Source organism: Bufo bufo, chromosome 2 (genome assembly GCF_905171765.1).
Source record: "Bufo bufo chromosome 2, aBufBuf1.1, whole genome shotgun sequence".
Taxonomy (NCBI): Eukaryota; Metazoa; Chordata; class Amphibia; order Anura; family Bufonidae; genus Bufo; species Bufo bufo.
Window position 1 is genome coordinate 810,313,829 of NC_053390.1, and position 14,385 is coordinate 810,328,213.

The window sequence follows — 14,385 nt, forward strand, 5'->3', positions numbered from 1 at the left end:
TGGGTTATGTCTGCTATTGCAGCTCAGCTCTATCGAAGTGAATGGTGCTGAGCTGTAATACCACATACAACCTGTGGACAGGTGCGGTGCCGTTTTGGGAAGAAAACTGACATCTTTTTCTAGTCCTGGACAACCCCATTAAAGAGTCCCTGTACTGCCACACAATTTAATTTCATGTAATAGAGAATAGATATTTAAACAATATGCCTGCATCCACCTGAAATAAAGCCATGGCCACTAGGGGTCTCACTTCCACCTAATTTGCCGTCCACTGCCTGTTGTCAGGCAAGATCGTCCCTAGTAACAGAGACACAGAAGACAGCTCACAAGAAGTGGGGGCGTGTCAGAGCTACAGATGTAGTAGAGTTAACACACATGCTTTGAGACATGTCATCTAAGCTAAATGCGTTAAGAAAACACCTTCAATTGCTTTTTAATGGCTTTTGTTTCAAGATAACCCGATGAAATTTGAGTTAAGAGTTTGTGTGTTAACCCTGCTACATCTGTAGATGAGATCCTGAGCCTGATAGAAGAACTGCTTCTGCCCGGCTTCTTAATATTGCAGGAGACTGTGATATTAAGTGATTTATGGGAAATAAAAGAAAGGACGTCACGGCAGTACAGTGCTTGCAGATTCCACAGAAGGGAGACACCCCCTGTTTGTGAGAGAAATGTACCTAGCTGTGCAGCTGAAGAGAGGAGAAATAAGGCCAAAAAAGACATTAGAAAAGCCCAAAAAAGACCAGCTCCTTCACAGTTATGATTGTACAAAGAAGCACAGCCAATATGCAAACATTTTTTTGAAAACTCAGGTATACTTAACATCTTCAGGTTTATGACTGGTGTGGGTGGAGAAGCATTGGGCATGTTGACAGGGGTTCATGAGACAACCCCTCTAACCTTTGTCCAGAGGTCTCGTAGTGACCAGTTTCTAAGTCTTTTATACCCTTGTTTTTGAAGCTTTGTGTTTCTTTCCCTTTTGTATCAGCGATTTCTGCTCTATGGGTGATGATCTCTTCCTGCTCTTTGTTTTTCCAGTACCTAAAATTAAAGAACTTTGAAGAAGAGGTGAGAGCTCATCGGGACCTGGACGGCTTTCTTGCCAAAGCCAGCATTATCCTGGATGAGACGGCCACCTCTCTGGACGACGTCCTGCGGGAAATGCTGAAGCACTTTGTGGAAGACCCAGAGAACGCGGAGCCCACCTGCAACTTTGACAAAATCATGAGCACTTTATTCACAGACTCCGGCGCGCCGAGGGAAGGGAATGGTACGGAAGGGTCTCATTGTATGGTCACCTTCATGTAACACATGCCTCTTATTGTTAAAATTGTGGGAAAACCTCCCCCCAAAAACCTTTACTAATTGAAAAAAGAAGAAAAATGTTCTAAATTTTAAAGGGTTTTTCAGGTTTTGGTCTTAGTCCTAGTCACCTGCTCCAGTGCCTCATCTAAATCTAGCCATGTGCCCATCGCCCATCAGTCTCCTACCAGGTCTAACCATGACCCTTTGGTGCCCGAGCCCTCTGCAGGGCCACAGTTTTGCCCGTGGTTTGCGTCTCCTCTGGTACATTACACAATTTGGCAGTATAGTGACTACATATAGCAATCTGCTTCTCTTGCAGTTTTCCTCCTCTGGATTACGACATGTTTGGGAGGAAGGAGAGAAGCTGTGATTAATAACTGTGCCCGGTTCCCTTGTTTACTCCTTGTATCGGCACCTCCGCTCGCTGCGTCTGATGGGGCCGCAGGATCAAATACCAATTAGCCTCTTGTTTTCCTCCTTCATGAATATTTGTTAGGTGACTCATGGGCTCTGGAGGCCCAGACCTAATTCCTTCCAGCTCCGGCTGAGGTGAAGCAGCTGTTGGAGTTTGTCTGACTAGGCAATAACCTTATTGACAGAGGAAGCGAAGCACGTGCCTGCGCTGTATGGATGGCGGGAGTGCGAGCACGTGCAGGGAAGCCCCATGTCACAGCGCAGGACCCCCCTGTTTAGTTATATGGAGACACTTGTGTAGGGATTTTCTTGTATTTATTTTATCCATCTATCGATCTATCTATCTAATAGTTCTGTCTCATATCTATCTATCGTATCTAATATCTATCTATTATCTATCTGTCTAGTATCTGTCTAATAGTTCTGTCTAATTTCTATCTGTCTAATATCTATCTATCTGGATAGTCTGTTGTGTCGGTGACTTCTCTTGAGGCCTATGTCACATTGACATCCATCATGAGGTTACATCTTCCCCTCTGCTCAGTCCAAGCTTCTCTCTGTCTCTTCTGTCTATTGTACATCTTCCCCTCTGCTCGGTTTCGTCTCCTCCCCGCGGCCTCGGTGTCAGAAGATGACATGGTCATCCCTTCCGTCTGTCTGTCTATCCATCCCCTCTGCTCGGTCTCGTCTCCCCCCCCCCTCTCTGTGTCAGAAGATGACATGGTTATCCCTTCTGTCTGTCTGTCCTTCCCCTCTGCTCGGTCTCGTCTCCTCCCCGCGATCTCAGAAGATGACATGGTTATCCCTTCTGTCTGTCTGTCCTTCCCCTCTGCTCGGTCTCGTCTCCTCCCCGCGTTCTCGGTGTCAGAAGATGACATGGTCATCCCTTCCGTCTGTCTGTCTGTCCTTGCCCTCTGCTCGGTCTCGGTGGCAGATGATGACATGGTTATCCCTTCTGTCTGTCTGTTTGTCTATCCTTCACCTCTGCTCAGTCTCGTCTCCTCCCAGCGGTCTCAGAAGATTACATGGTTATCCCTTCCGTCTGTCTGTCTGTCTATCCTTCTCCTCGCCTCGGTCTCGGTGTCAGAAGATGACATGGTTATCCCTTCCGTCTGTCTGTCCTTCCCCTCTGCTCGGTCTCGTCTCTTCCCCGCGGTCTAGGTTATCCCTTCTTTCTGTCTGTCTGTCCTTCCCCTCTGCTCGGTCTCGGTGTCAGATGATGACTTGGTTATCCCTTCCGTCTGTCTGTCTATCCTTCCCCTCTGCTCGGTTTCGTCTCCTCCCCGCTGTCTCGGTGTCAGAAGATGACATGGTTATCCCTTCTGTCTGTCTATCCTTCCCTTCTGCTCGGTCTCGTCTCCTCCCCGCTGTCTTGGTGTCAGAAGATGACATGGTTATCCCTTCTGTCTGTCTATCCTTCCCTTCTGCTCGGTTTCGTCTCCTCCCCGCGGTCTCGGTGTCAGAAGATGACATGGTCATCCCTTCCGTCTGTCTCAATATCCTTCCCCTCTGCTCGGTTTCGTCTCCTCCCCCTCTTTTCAGTGTCAGAAGATGACATGGTTATCCCTTCTGTCTGTCTGTCCTTCCCCTCTGCTCAGTCTCGTCTCCTCCACGCGGTCTCGGTTATCCCTTCTTTCTATCTGTCTGTCCTTCCCCTCTGCTCGGTCTCGGTGGCAGATGATGACATGGTTATCCCTTCTGTCTGTTTGTTTGTCTATCCTTCACCTCTGCTCAGTCTCGTCTCCTCCCAGCGGTCTCAGAAGATTACATGGTTATCCCTTCCGTCTGCCTGTTTGTCTATCCTTCTCCTCGCCTCGGTCTCGTCTCCTCCCCGCGGTCTCTGTGTCAGAAGATGACATGGTTATCCCTTGTGTCTGTCTATCCTTCCCCTCTGCTCGGTCTCGTCTCCTCCCCGCGGTCTCAGAAGATGACATGGTTATCCCTTGTGTCTGTCTATCCTTCCCCTCTGCTCGGTCTCGTCTCATCCCCACGATCTCAGAAGATGACATGGTTATCCCTTGTGTCTGTCTATCCTTCCCCTCTGCTCGGTCTCGTCTCCTCCCCGCGGTCTCAGAAGATGACATGGTTATCCCTTCTGTCTGTCTGCCCTTCCCCTCTGCTCAGTCTCGTCTCCTCCACGCGGTCTCGGTTATCCCTTCTTTCTATCTGTCTGTCCTTCCCCTCTGCTCGGTCTCGGTGGCAGATGATGACATGGTTATCCCTTCTGTCTGTTTGTTTGTCTATCCTTCACCTCTGCTCAGTCTCGTCTCCTCCCAGCGGTCTCAGAAGATTACATGGTTATCCCTTCCGTCTGTCTGTTTGTCTATCCTTCTCCTCGCCTCGGTCTCGTCTCCTCCCCGCGGTCTCTGTGTCAGAAGATGACATGGTTATCCCTTGTGTCTGTCTATCCTTCCCCTCTGCTCGGTCTCGTCTCCTCCCCGCGGTCTCAGAAGATGACATGGTTATCCCTTGTGTCTGTCTATCCTTCCCCTCTGCTCGGTCTCGTCTCATCCCCACGATCTCAGAAGATGACATGGTTATCCCTTGTGTCTGTCTATCCTTCCCCTCTGCTCGGTCTCGTCTCCTCCCCGCGGTCTCAGAAGATGACATGGTTATCCCTTCTGTCTGTCTGCCCTTCCCCTCTGCTCGGTCTCGTCTCCTCCCCGCGGTCTCGGTCTCAGAAGATGACATGGTTATCCCTTCTGTCTGTCTATCCTTCCCCTCTGCTCGGTCTCGTCTCCTCCCCGTGGTCTCGGTCTCAGAAGATGACATGGTTATCCCTTCTGCCTGTCTATCCTTCCCCTCTGCTCGGTCTCGTCTCCTCCCCGTGGTCTCGGTCTCAGAAGATGACATGGTTATCCCTTCTGTCTGTCTATCCTTCCCCTCTGCTCGGTCTCGTCTCATCCCCACGATCTCAGAAGATGACATGGTTATCCCTTCTGCCTGTCTATCCTTCCCCTCTGCTCGGTCTCGTCTCCTCCCCGTGGTCTCAGAAGATGACATGGTTATCCCTTCCGTCTGTCTGTCTATCCATCCCCTCTGCTCGATCTCGTCTCCCCCCCCCCCCCCTTCTCTGTGTCAGAAGATGACATGGTCATCCCTTCTGTTTGTCTATCCTTCCCCTCTGCTCGGTCTCGCCTCTTCCCCGCGGTCTCGGTGTCAGAAGATGACATGGTTATCCCTTCTGTCTGTCTGTCCTTCCCTTCTGCTCGGTCTCGTCTCCTCCCTGCGGTCTCAGAAGATGACATGGTCATCCCTTCCGTCTATCTGTCTATCCTTCCCCTCTGCTCGGTCTCGTCTCCTCCCCGTGGTCTCAGAAGATGACATGGTTATCCCTTCTGTCTGTCTGTCCTTCCCCTCTGCTCAGTCTCGTCTCCTCCCCGCGGTCTCAGAAGATGACATGGTTATCCCTTCTGCCTGTCTATTCTTCCCTTCTGCTCGGTCTCGTCTCCTCCCCGCGGTCTCAGAAGATGACATGGTCATCCCTTCTGTCTGTCTATCCTTCCCGTCTGCTCGGTCTCGCCTCTTCCCCGCGGTCTCGGTGTCAGAAGATGACATGGTTATCCCTTCTGTCTGTCTGTCCTTCCCTTCTGCTCGGTCTCGTCTCCTCCCCGCGGTCTCAGAAGATGACATGGTCATCCCTTCCGTCTATCTGTCTATCCTTCCCCTCTGCTCGGTCTCGTCTCCTCCCCGTGGTCTCAGAAGATGACATGGTTATCCCTTCTGTCTGTCTATCCTTCCCCTCTGCTCGGTCTCGTCTCCTCCCTGCGGTCTCAGAAGATGACATGGTTATCCCTTCTGTCTGTCTATTCTTCCCCTCTGCTCGGTCTCGTCTCCTCCCCGCGGTCTCAGAAGATGACATGGTTATCCCTTCTGTCTGTCTATCCTTCCCCTCTGCTCGGTCTCGTCTCCTCCCCGCGGTCTCAGAAGATGACATGGTTATCCCTTCTGTCTGTCTATCCTTCCCCTCCGCTCGGTCTCGTCTCCTCCCCGCGGTCTCAGAAGATGACATGGTTATCCCTTCTGTCTGTCTGTCCTTCCCCTCTGCTCGGTCTCGTCTCCTCCCCGTGGTCTCAGAAGATGACATGGTTATCCCTTCTGTCTGTCTGTCCTTCCCCTCTGCTTGGTCTCGTCTCCTCCCCGCGGTCTCAGAAGATGACATGGTTATCCCTTCTGTCTGTCTGTCCTTCCCCTCTGCTTGGTCTCGTCTCCTCCCCGCGGTCTCAGAAGATGACATGGTTATCCCTTCTGTCTGTCTATCCTTCCCCTCTGCTCGGTCTCGTCTCCTCCCCGCGGTCTCAGAAGATGACATGGTTATCCCTTCTGTCTGTCTATCCTTCCCCTCTGCTCGGTCTCGTCTCCTCCCCGTGGTCTCAGAAGATGACATGGTTATCCCTTCTGTCTGTCTGTCCTTCCCCTCTGCTCGGTCTCGTCTCCTCCCCGCGGTCTCGGTGTGAGAAGATGACATGGTTTCTTACTGGTGCAGCTTCGTGCCATTATCATCTTTTAAATATATGCTGCAGAAATAAAAATATCCCCTGCGTCCAGCCGAAAGAAAGGGGGCAATGAAGGGGGCACTCCGCTGCTGTACTTTTTTTTCTTCAGCTTCTTGAATCCTTCCCCCTCACTGTGAGGGTTCGCATACTCCCTCGCAGCTGCAGAGATCCCGTATTGGGGGTTTCCAGCTCTTTGACACTTCTGCAGCTGTCAAGTGACTTGTGGCCTGAGCGAGCGCTGGAAATACTTCCATAAATCCCGTTCCAAAATCCTCACATAATAAAAGTTCTGTTTCTCCTGCACAGCCCGCGGTGTGACGTCCTGCGCCCCCGTACGCTTGTGCTTTTTATTGTTTTATATCTTACAGGTGTTCTTTTATGTTTTTTACAGTACATCTGCTTTCTGACACGATTCAAGGGGTGACTGCCACGACCACGGGCATCCAGTACCAACAGTCCTGGCTCTGTATCATGTAAGTCATGTGATCGTGATTAATACACGAAGCGCCGCAGTAATCGCGTTGCGTGCATGAAATTGCTTGACTACTTCCCTGTAGACTGTTCCCTGTGATAAACCTTGATATCGCCATCTACCGCAGTCATGGGGTATGGTGCCGTAATCGCAGCGCAGATTCATTGTGGTTTTGGCTCAGATAAATAAATACCGTAAATTGGGTACTTTACTAGTGCTCATCTCATCCATTGGGGACATATTGCTAGGATATGCCCCCAATGTCTGATAGGGGCGGGTGACCCCCACCTATCACTGGAACGGAGCCAGCAATTTTCGGCACTCCCGTAGAAATGAATGGAGAGTGGCCGCACCTGCACAGTCCGTTCCCACCAGAGAATATTGTATTAACCCCCTTAATATATCCCAGCCCCCCAAGTCCCTTAGTATATCCTAGACTCCACCAAGCTCCCCCTTTACACTAGAGCCCCATGTATAAAACCCCCTTTTACACTAGACCTCCAGGGAATAATATACTAGTCTCCTGGTATACTGTAGACCAGGGGTCAGCAACCTCCAGCAGAACAGAGGAAGTATGCATGCTGGGAGTTGTAGTTCCACCACAGCTGGAGTGCTGGAGGTTGCTGACCCTTGGTCTACAGTATACCAGGAGATTAGTATATTATTCCCTGGTGGTCTTATGTATGGGGGATCCAGGATATATAAAAGGGGTTATCTGGTAATAAATACTGATGACCATCGGGGGCGATCACCTGCTTTTTCCTTTGACCAATAGGAAATAAAATATAAACCCCCTTTTCTACCCTAGACCACCAAGATAGAAGGCTCTACTCTAGACCACCAGAATTAGTGACCTGAGATGGTGTGTCCACAGGATAAGACCCGCTCCCATCTCAAGGAGGGGGGTCCTGTATGCGGTGCCATGAATGGAGAGTCGGCCTCGCGTGCACTGCTCTCTCCATTCTCTGCTGTGCTGAGTCAGCGGCCGAGCTGTTTTCTTCCGTCGTCCAGCAGTGAATAGACCGAGCTCTGCCTGCATGGCTGCGCTGTGCACTGCACCGTGCTGCAGACCTTCACGTATCGGACATTCTAACCGGAAGAAGGATAATCATACAGATCTGCCTCTGGGGAGCAAAATAATACCGACACTTTCCTGGTCCGACCTGCTGCTCCTCCGAGATAAGCGTCTCTTCGATGCTGCTCGTCTCCTCCTGCAGAACATGGGAATCTATTGTCGGCCTGTGGCTGGTTACTGGATGTGCTGTGTCAGATCCTGCGGATCCAGCAGAAAGCCATTCACCAGTGACGAGGATCTGCTTACACCATAATGCAAGGAACAATACGTTCTTTCAGTCACCCCTCGTCTGACACACACACCGTGCATGTGCAGATATACAGTGTACACTCTGTGCATGTGCAGATATACAGTGTACACTCTGTGCATGTGCAGATATACAGGGTACATTCTGTGCATGTGCAGTTATACAGTACATATATACAGGGTACACTCTGTGCATGCGCAGTTATACAGTACATGTATACAGTGTACACTCGGTGCATGCGCAGTTATACAGTACATATATACAGGGTACACTCGGTGCATGTGCAGATATTCAGTGTACACTCTGTGCATGTGCAGATATACAGGGTACATTCTGTGCATGTGCAGTTATACAGTACATGTATACAGGGTACACTCTGTGCATGTGCAGATATTCAGTGTACACTCTGTGCATGTGCAGATATACAGGGTACATTCTGTGCATGTGCAGTTATACAGTACATGTATACAGTGTACACTCGGTGCATGCGCAGTTATACAGTACATGTATACAGGGTACACTCTGTGCATGTGCAGATATTCAGTGTACACTCTGTGCATGTGCAGATATACAGGGTACATTCTGTGCATGTGCAGTTATACAGTACATGTATACAGTGTACACTCGGTGCATGCGCAGTTATACAGTACATGTATACAGGGTACACTCGGTGCATGCGCAGTTATACAGTACATGTATACAGGGTACACTCGGTGCATGCGCAGTTATACAGTACATGTATACAGTGTACACTCGGTGCATGCGCAGTTATACAGTACATATATACAGGGTACACTCGGTGCATGCGCAGTTATACAGTACATATATACAGGGTACACTCGGTGCATGCGCAGTTATACAGTACATATATACAGGGTACACTCGGTGCATGCGCAGTTATACAGTACATATATACAGGGTACACTCGGTGCATGCGCAGTTATACAGTACATATATACAGGGTACACTCGGTGCATGCGCAGTTATACAGTACATATATACAGGGTACACTCGGTGCATGCGCAGTTATACAGTACATATATACAGGGTACACTCGGTGCATGCGCAGTTATACAGTACATATATACAGGGTACACTCGGTGCATGCGCAGTTATACAGTACATGTATACAGTGTACACTCGGTGCATGCGCAGTTATACAGTACATATATACAGGGTGCACTCGGTGCATGCGCAGTTATACAGTACATATATACAGGGTACACTCTGTGCATGTTATACAGTACATGTATACAGGGTACACTCGGTGCATGCGCAGTTATACAGTACATGTATACAGGGTACACTCGGTGCATGCGCAGTTATACAGTACATATATACAGGGTACACTCGGTGCATGCGCAGTTATACAGTACATGTATACAGTGTACACTCGGTGCATGCGCAGTTATACAGTACATATATACAGGGTACACTCGGTGCATGCACAGTTATACAGTACATATATACAGGGTACACTCGGTGCATGCGCAGTTATACAGTACATATATACAGGGTACACTCGGTGCATGCGCAGTTATACAGTACATATATACAGGGTACACTCGGTGCATGCGCAGTTATACAGTACATATATACAGGGTACACTCCATAGATGCACATTTACACTGTTGTTCACTCCTCAACATTGAAATTGCAACGCCAAGAAGGCCAAAGCTAAGGTTATGCTAAAAGTAGCAGTTGTCGACAAGATCTGCAGATGATCAAATTTTCAAGCACCTAGCTCCACACACATTTAGCAGTACATACACATGTACAGTATACACACATCATGCTTATGCATTTACACAGTAGATACATATACACTCCCCACACATCTGTACATACATGTACACAGTAATAAACTGACACATATCTGCCCTGCATTCTTATATTACGAAATTAATCTGCAGTTAAGTTTTGTTAATGCCAATGGAGCCTTATCTGCCCATCCATTCTATGTGTGTACGTGTAGGAGTATTATATAGCGTCCTCTGCCTAGTGTTCTGCATTATGGTCATTGCTCGGGAACGTGCCCTCATACTTTATCTTTCCTCCCTCACAGTTGCACTATAAAGTCACTTCAGAGGCGACACGTTTGCATCAGCCGACTGGAGAGGCCTCAGAACTGGGGCGAGAACTCGTGTGAAGTGAGGTTCGTCATTCTCGTCCTGGCTCCACCAAAAATGGTGAGTCCATAATGGGTCAAACATGCCTGTGCAGATGCCCTCTGAGCTAGTTGTGCCCCTCTGGCCTCTGCAGTACAAGCGCTATATGCTGGGACCTGCATGTGAGAGGTGTATAAGCCAGTGCAAGAGCCACCGCCGGCCTCCTGAATGGAGGTTTCTACCCTTACCTTCCAGTATACCTTGCTGGATAATGCTGCATAAATCTGTGCGTGTCCACGCCATTATCAGAATTATTCACCATTTATGTGCTGTCTTCTTCTTTTCCTGCTTAGAAAAGTACCAAAACGGCAACAGAAGTTGGAAGGACGTTTGCAACCATGTTTTCAGACATTGCCTTCCGGCAGAAACTTTTAGAGACCAAAACGGAGGAGGAGTTTAAGGAGGCATTGGTTCACCAGCGGCACCTCCTGACAGTGGTCAACCGGCATTCCTCAGTGAACGATGGCCACAAAGTTCACAGCCACAAACCTCTAAAGGTAAGTGTCTACCTCCAACATCGGCTCCTTAGTCTTTCATGTTTGGTAAAAGGATAGCCCCCAGTTCGCCTTCAAGTTAACCCTCTTCCTCCAAAGGCCTTCTCCAGGGCGCCCACCAGGGCCCATTCCCCCACCCCGAGCACCTTGCCAGGACCTTCTCCCCCCGAACACCTTGCCAGAGCCTATACCCCCTTGAGCTCCAAGCCAGGGCCTCCCCCCACATCTCACCAGGGCCTTCTCCTGAGTGCCTCTTCAGGTCCTTTTTCCCTTCGAGTTCAGGTAGTTGTATGTACCATGTATATCCTCTTTTCTAGAGTCCAGCCCATACTTGAGTTTCCTTGTAAGATATGATAGAAAGTGATGCATACTATAAGAAAGTGATGACGTATGGACTGCACTCCTGGAGAGATAGACATGTTCATGTAGCAGCTACATGGCTACTGATGGTGTCGGCTGCCTATCAAGTAAAAAAACTCAAAAATCACATACACAGCGTCTCGCTCGTCTTATAGGTTATTCACGTGCCCTGTGAATAAACGCTTTGTTTAAACTTTGCTTACATCGACGTCTGTTGAAAACAGAAACCATGAGGCAGTGCTGGATCTGTCACACGACGGGCACCTACAGCACCCGATGAACCGTATTGCCTTATAATGGAGTCTGTTCTTATCCATCATGGGGTCCATCACCGTGCCTGAAAAAATAGCGCTGCATGTAGCATTTTTTTCCCCATCAAATTTGAAAAAAATCTGCGACTGAGTCTCTGACTCAAATATGAATACAACCTAAAAGCAAAGAAAAAAGACAGAAGCCGTCTTGCCCCCCTGCAGTTCCTCCTGTCAGTATATCAGTAGCAGGAGGAGAGGGGAAGCACCGCACACACTGCGGACGGGGCAGAGTGATCTGAGCATGAACGTGCACCGCACACTGAGGACGGGGCAGAGTGATCGGAGCATGAACGTGCACCGCACACACTGAGGACGGGGCAGAGTGATCGGAGCATGAACGTGCACCGCACACACTGAGGACGGGGCAGAGTGATCTGAGCATGAACGTGCACCGCACACACTGAGGACGGGGCAGAGTGATCGGAGCATGAACGTGCACCGCACACTGAGGACAGGGCAGAGTGATATGAGCATGAACGTGCACCGCACACTGAGGACGGGGCAGAGTGATCTGAGCATGAACGTGCACCGCACACACTGAGGACGGGGCAGAGTGATCGGAGCATGAACGTGCACCGCACACTGAGGACGGAGCAGAGTGATCTGAGCATGAACGTGCACCGCACATACTGAGGACGGGGCAGAGTGATCTGAGCATGAACGTGCACTGCACACACTGAGGACGGGGCAGAGTGATCTGAGCATGAACGTGCACCGCACACACTGAGGACGGGGCAGAGTGATCTGAGCATGAACGTGCACCGCACACACTGAGGACGGGGCAGAGTGATCTGAGCATGAACGTGCACCGCACACTGGGGACGGGGCAGAGTGATCGCAGCATGAACGTGCACCGCACACTGAGGACGGGGCAGAGTGATCTGAGCATGAACGTGCACCGCACACTGAGGACGGGGCAGAGTGATCGGAGCATGAACGTGCACCGCACACACTGAGGACGGGGCAGAGTGATCGGAGCATGAACGTGCACCGCACACACTGAGGACGGGGCAGAGTGATCTGAGCATGAACGTGCACCGCACACACTGAGGACGGGGCAGAGTGATCGGAGCATGAACGTGCACCGCACACTGAGGACAGGGCAGAGTGATATGAGCATGAACGTGCACCGCACACTGAGGACGGGGCAGAGTGATCTGAGCATGAACGTGCACCGCACACACTGAGGACGGGGCAGAGTGATCGGAGCATGAACGTGCACCGCACACTGAGGACGGAGCAGAGTGATCTGAGCATGAACGTGCACCGCACATACTGAGGACGGGGCAGAGTGATCTGAGCATGAACGTGCACTGCACACACTGAGGACGGGGCAGAGTGATCTGAGCATGAACGTGCACCGCACACACTGAGGACGGGGCAGAGTGATCTGAGCATGAACGTGCACCGCACACACTGAGGACGGGGCAGAGTGATCTGAGCATGAACGTGCACCGCACACTGGGGACGGGGCAGAGTGATCGCAGCATGAACGTGCACCGCACACTGAGGACGGGGCAGAGTGATCTGAGCATGAACGTGCACCGCACACACTGAGGACGGGGCAGAGTGATCTGAGCATGAACGTGCACCGCACACTGAGGACGGGGCAGAGTGATCTGAGCATGAACGTGCACCGCACACACTGAGGACGGGGCAGAGTGATCGGAGCATGAACGTGCACCGCACACTGAGGACGGGGCAGAGTGATCGGAGCATGAACGTGCACCGCACACTGAGGACAGGGCAGAGTGATCTGAGCATGAACGTGCACCGCACACTGAGGACGGGGCAGAGTGATCTGAGCATGAACGTGCACCGCACATACTGAGGACGGGGCAGAGTGATCTGAGCATGAACGTGCACCGCACACTGAGGACGGGGCAGAGTGATCTGAGCATGAACGTGCACCGCACAGTGAGGACGGGGCAGAGTGATCTGAGCATGAACGTGCACCGCACACTGAGGACGGGGCAGAGTGATCTGAGCATGAACGTGCACCGCACACACTGAGGACGGGGCAGAGTGATCTGAGCATGAACGTGCACCGCACACACTGAGGACGGGGCATAGTGATCTGAGCATGAACGTGCACCGCACATACTGAGGACGGGGCAGAGTGATCTGAGCATGAACGTGCACCGCACACACCGCGGACGGGGCAGAGTGATCTGAGCATGAACGTGCACCGCACACACGGAGGACGGAGCAGAGTGATCTGAGCATGAACGTGCACCGCACACTGAGGACGGGGCAGAGTGATCGGAGCATGAACGTGCACCGCACACTGAGGACGGGGCAGAGTGATCTGAGCATGAACGTGCACCGCACATACTGAGGACGGGGCAGAGTGATCTGAGCATGAACGTGCACCGCACATACTGAGGACGGGGCAGAGTGATCTGAGCATGAACGTGCACTGCACACTGAGGACGGGGAAGAGTGATCTGAGCATGAACGTGCACCGCACACTGAGGACGGGGCAGAGTGATCTGAGCATGAACGTGCACCGCACACACTGAGGACGGGGCAGAGTGATCTGAGCATGAACGTGCACCGCACACACTGAGGACGGGGCAGAGTGATCTGAGCATGAACGTGCACCGCACATACTGAGGACGGGGCAGAGTGATCTGAGCATGAACGTGCACCGCACACACCGCGGACGGGGCAGAGTGATCTGAGCATGAACGTGCACCGCACACACTGAGGACGGGGCAGAGTGATCTGAGCATGAACGTGCACCGCACACACTGAGGACGGGGCAGAGTGATCTGAGTATGAACGTGCACCGCACACACTGAGGACGGGGCAGAGTGATCTGAGCATGAACGTGCACCGCACACTGAGGACGGGGCAGAGTGATCTGAGCATGAACGTGCACCGCACACTGAGGACGGGGCAGAGTGATCTGAGCATGAACGTGCACCGCACACTGAGGACGGGGCAGAGTGATCTGAGCATGAACGTGCACCGCACATACTGAGGACGGGGCAGAGTGATCTGAGCATGAACGTGCACCGCACACACTGAGGACGGGGCA

General features: G+C 51.3%; 1 protein-coding gene across 2 annotated transcripts in view; it reads left to right on the plus strand.

Annotated features, from left to right (window-relative positions):
* SLC4A11 (solute carrier family 4 member 11) overlaps positions 1–14,385 on the plus strand; it is a 135,517-nt gene that overhangs the window by 75,143 nt on the left and 45,989 nt on the right. For both annotated transcript variants that reach the window (XM_040419333.1, XM_040419334.1), the window contains exons 5-8: positions 1,039–1,270; positions 6,607–6,688; positions 10,075–10,198; positions 10,471–10,674. In XM_040419333.1, coding sequence (XP_040275267.1) covers positions 1,039–1,270; positions 6,607–6,688; positions 10,075–10,198; positions 10,471–10,674 — 642 coding nt within the window. The remainder of the gene's footprint in view (positions 1–1,038; positions 1,271–6,606; positions 6,689–10,074; positions 10,199–10,470; positions 10,675–14,385) is intronic.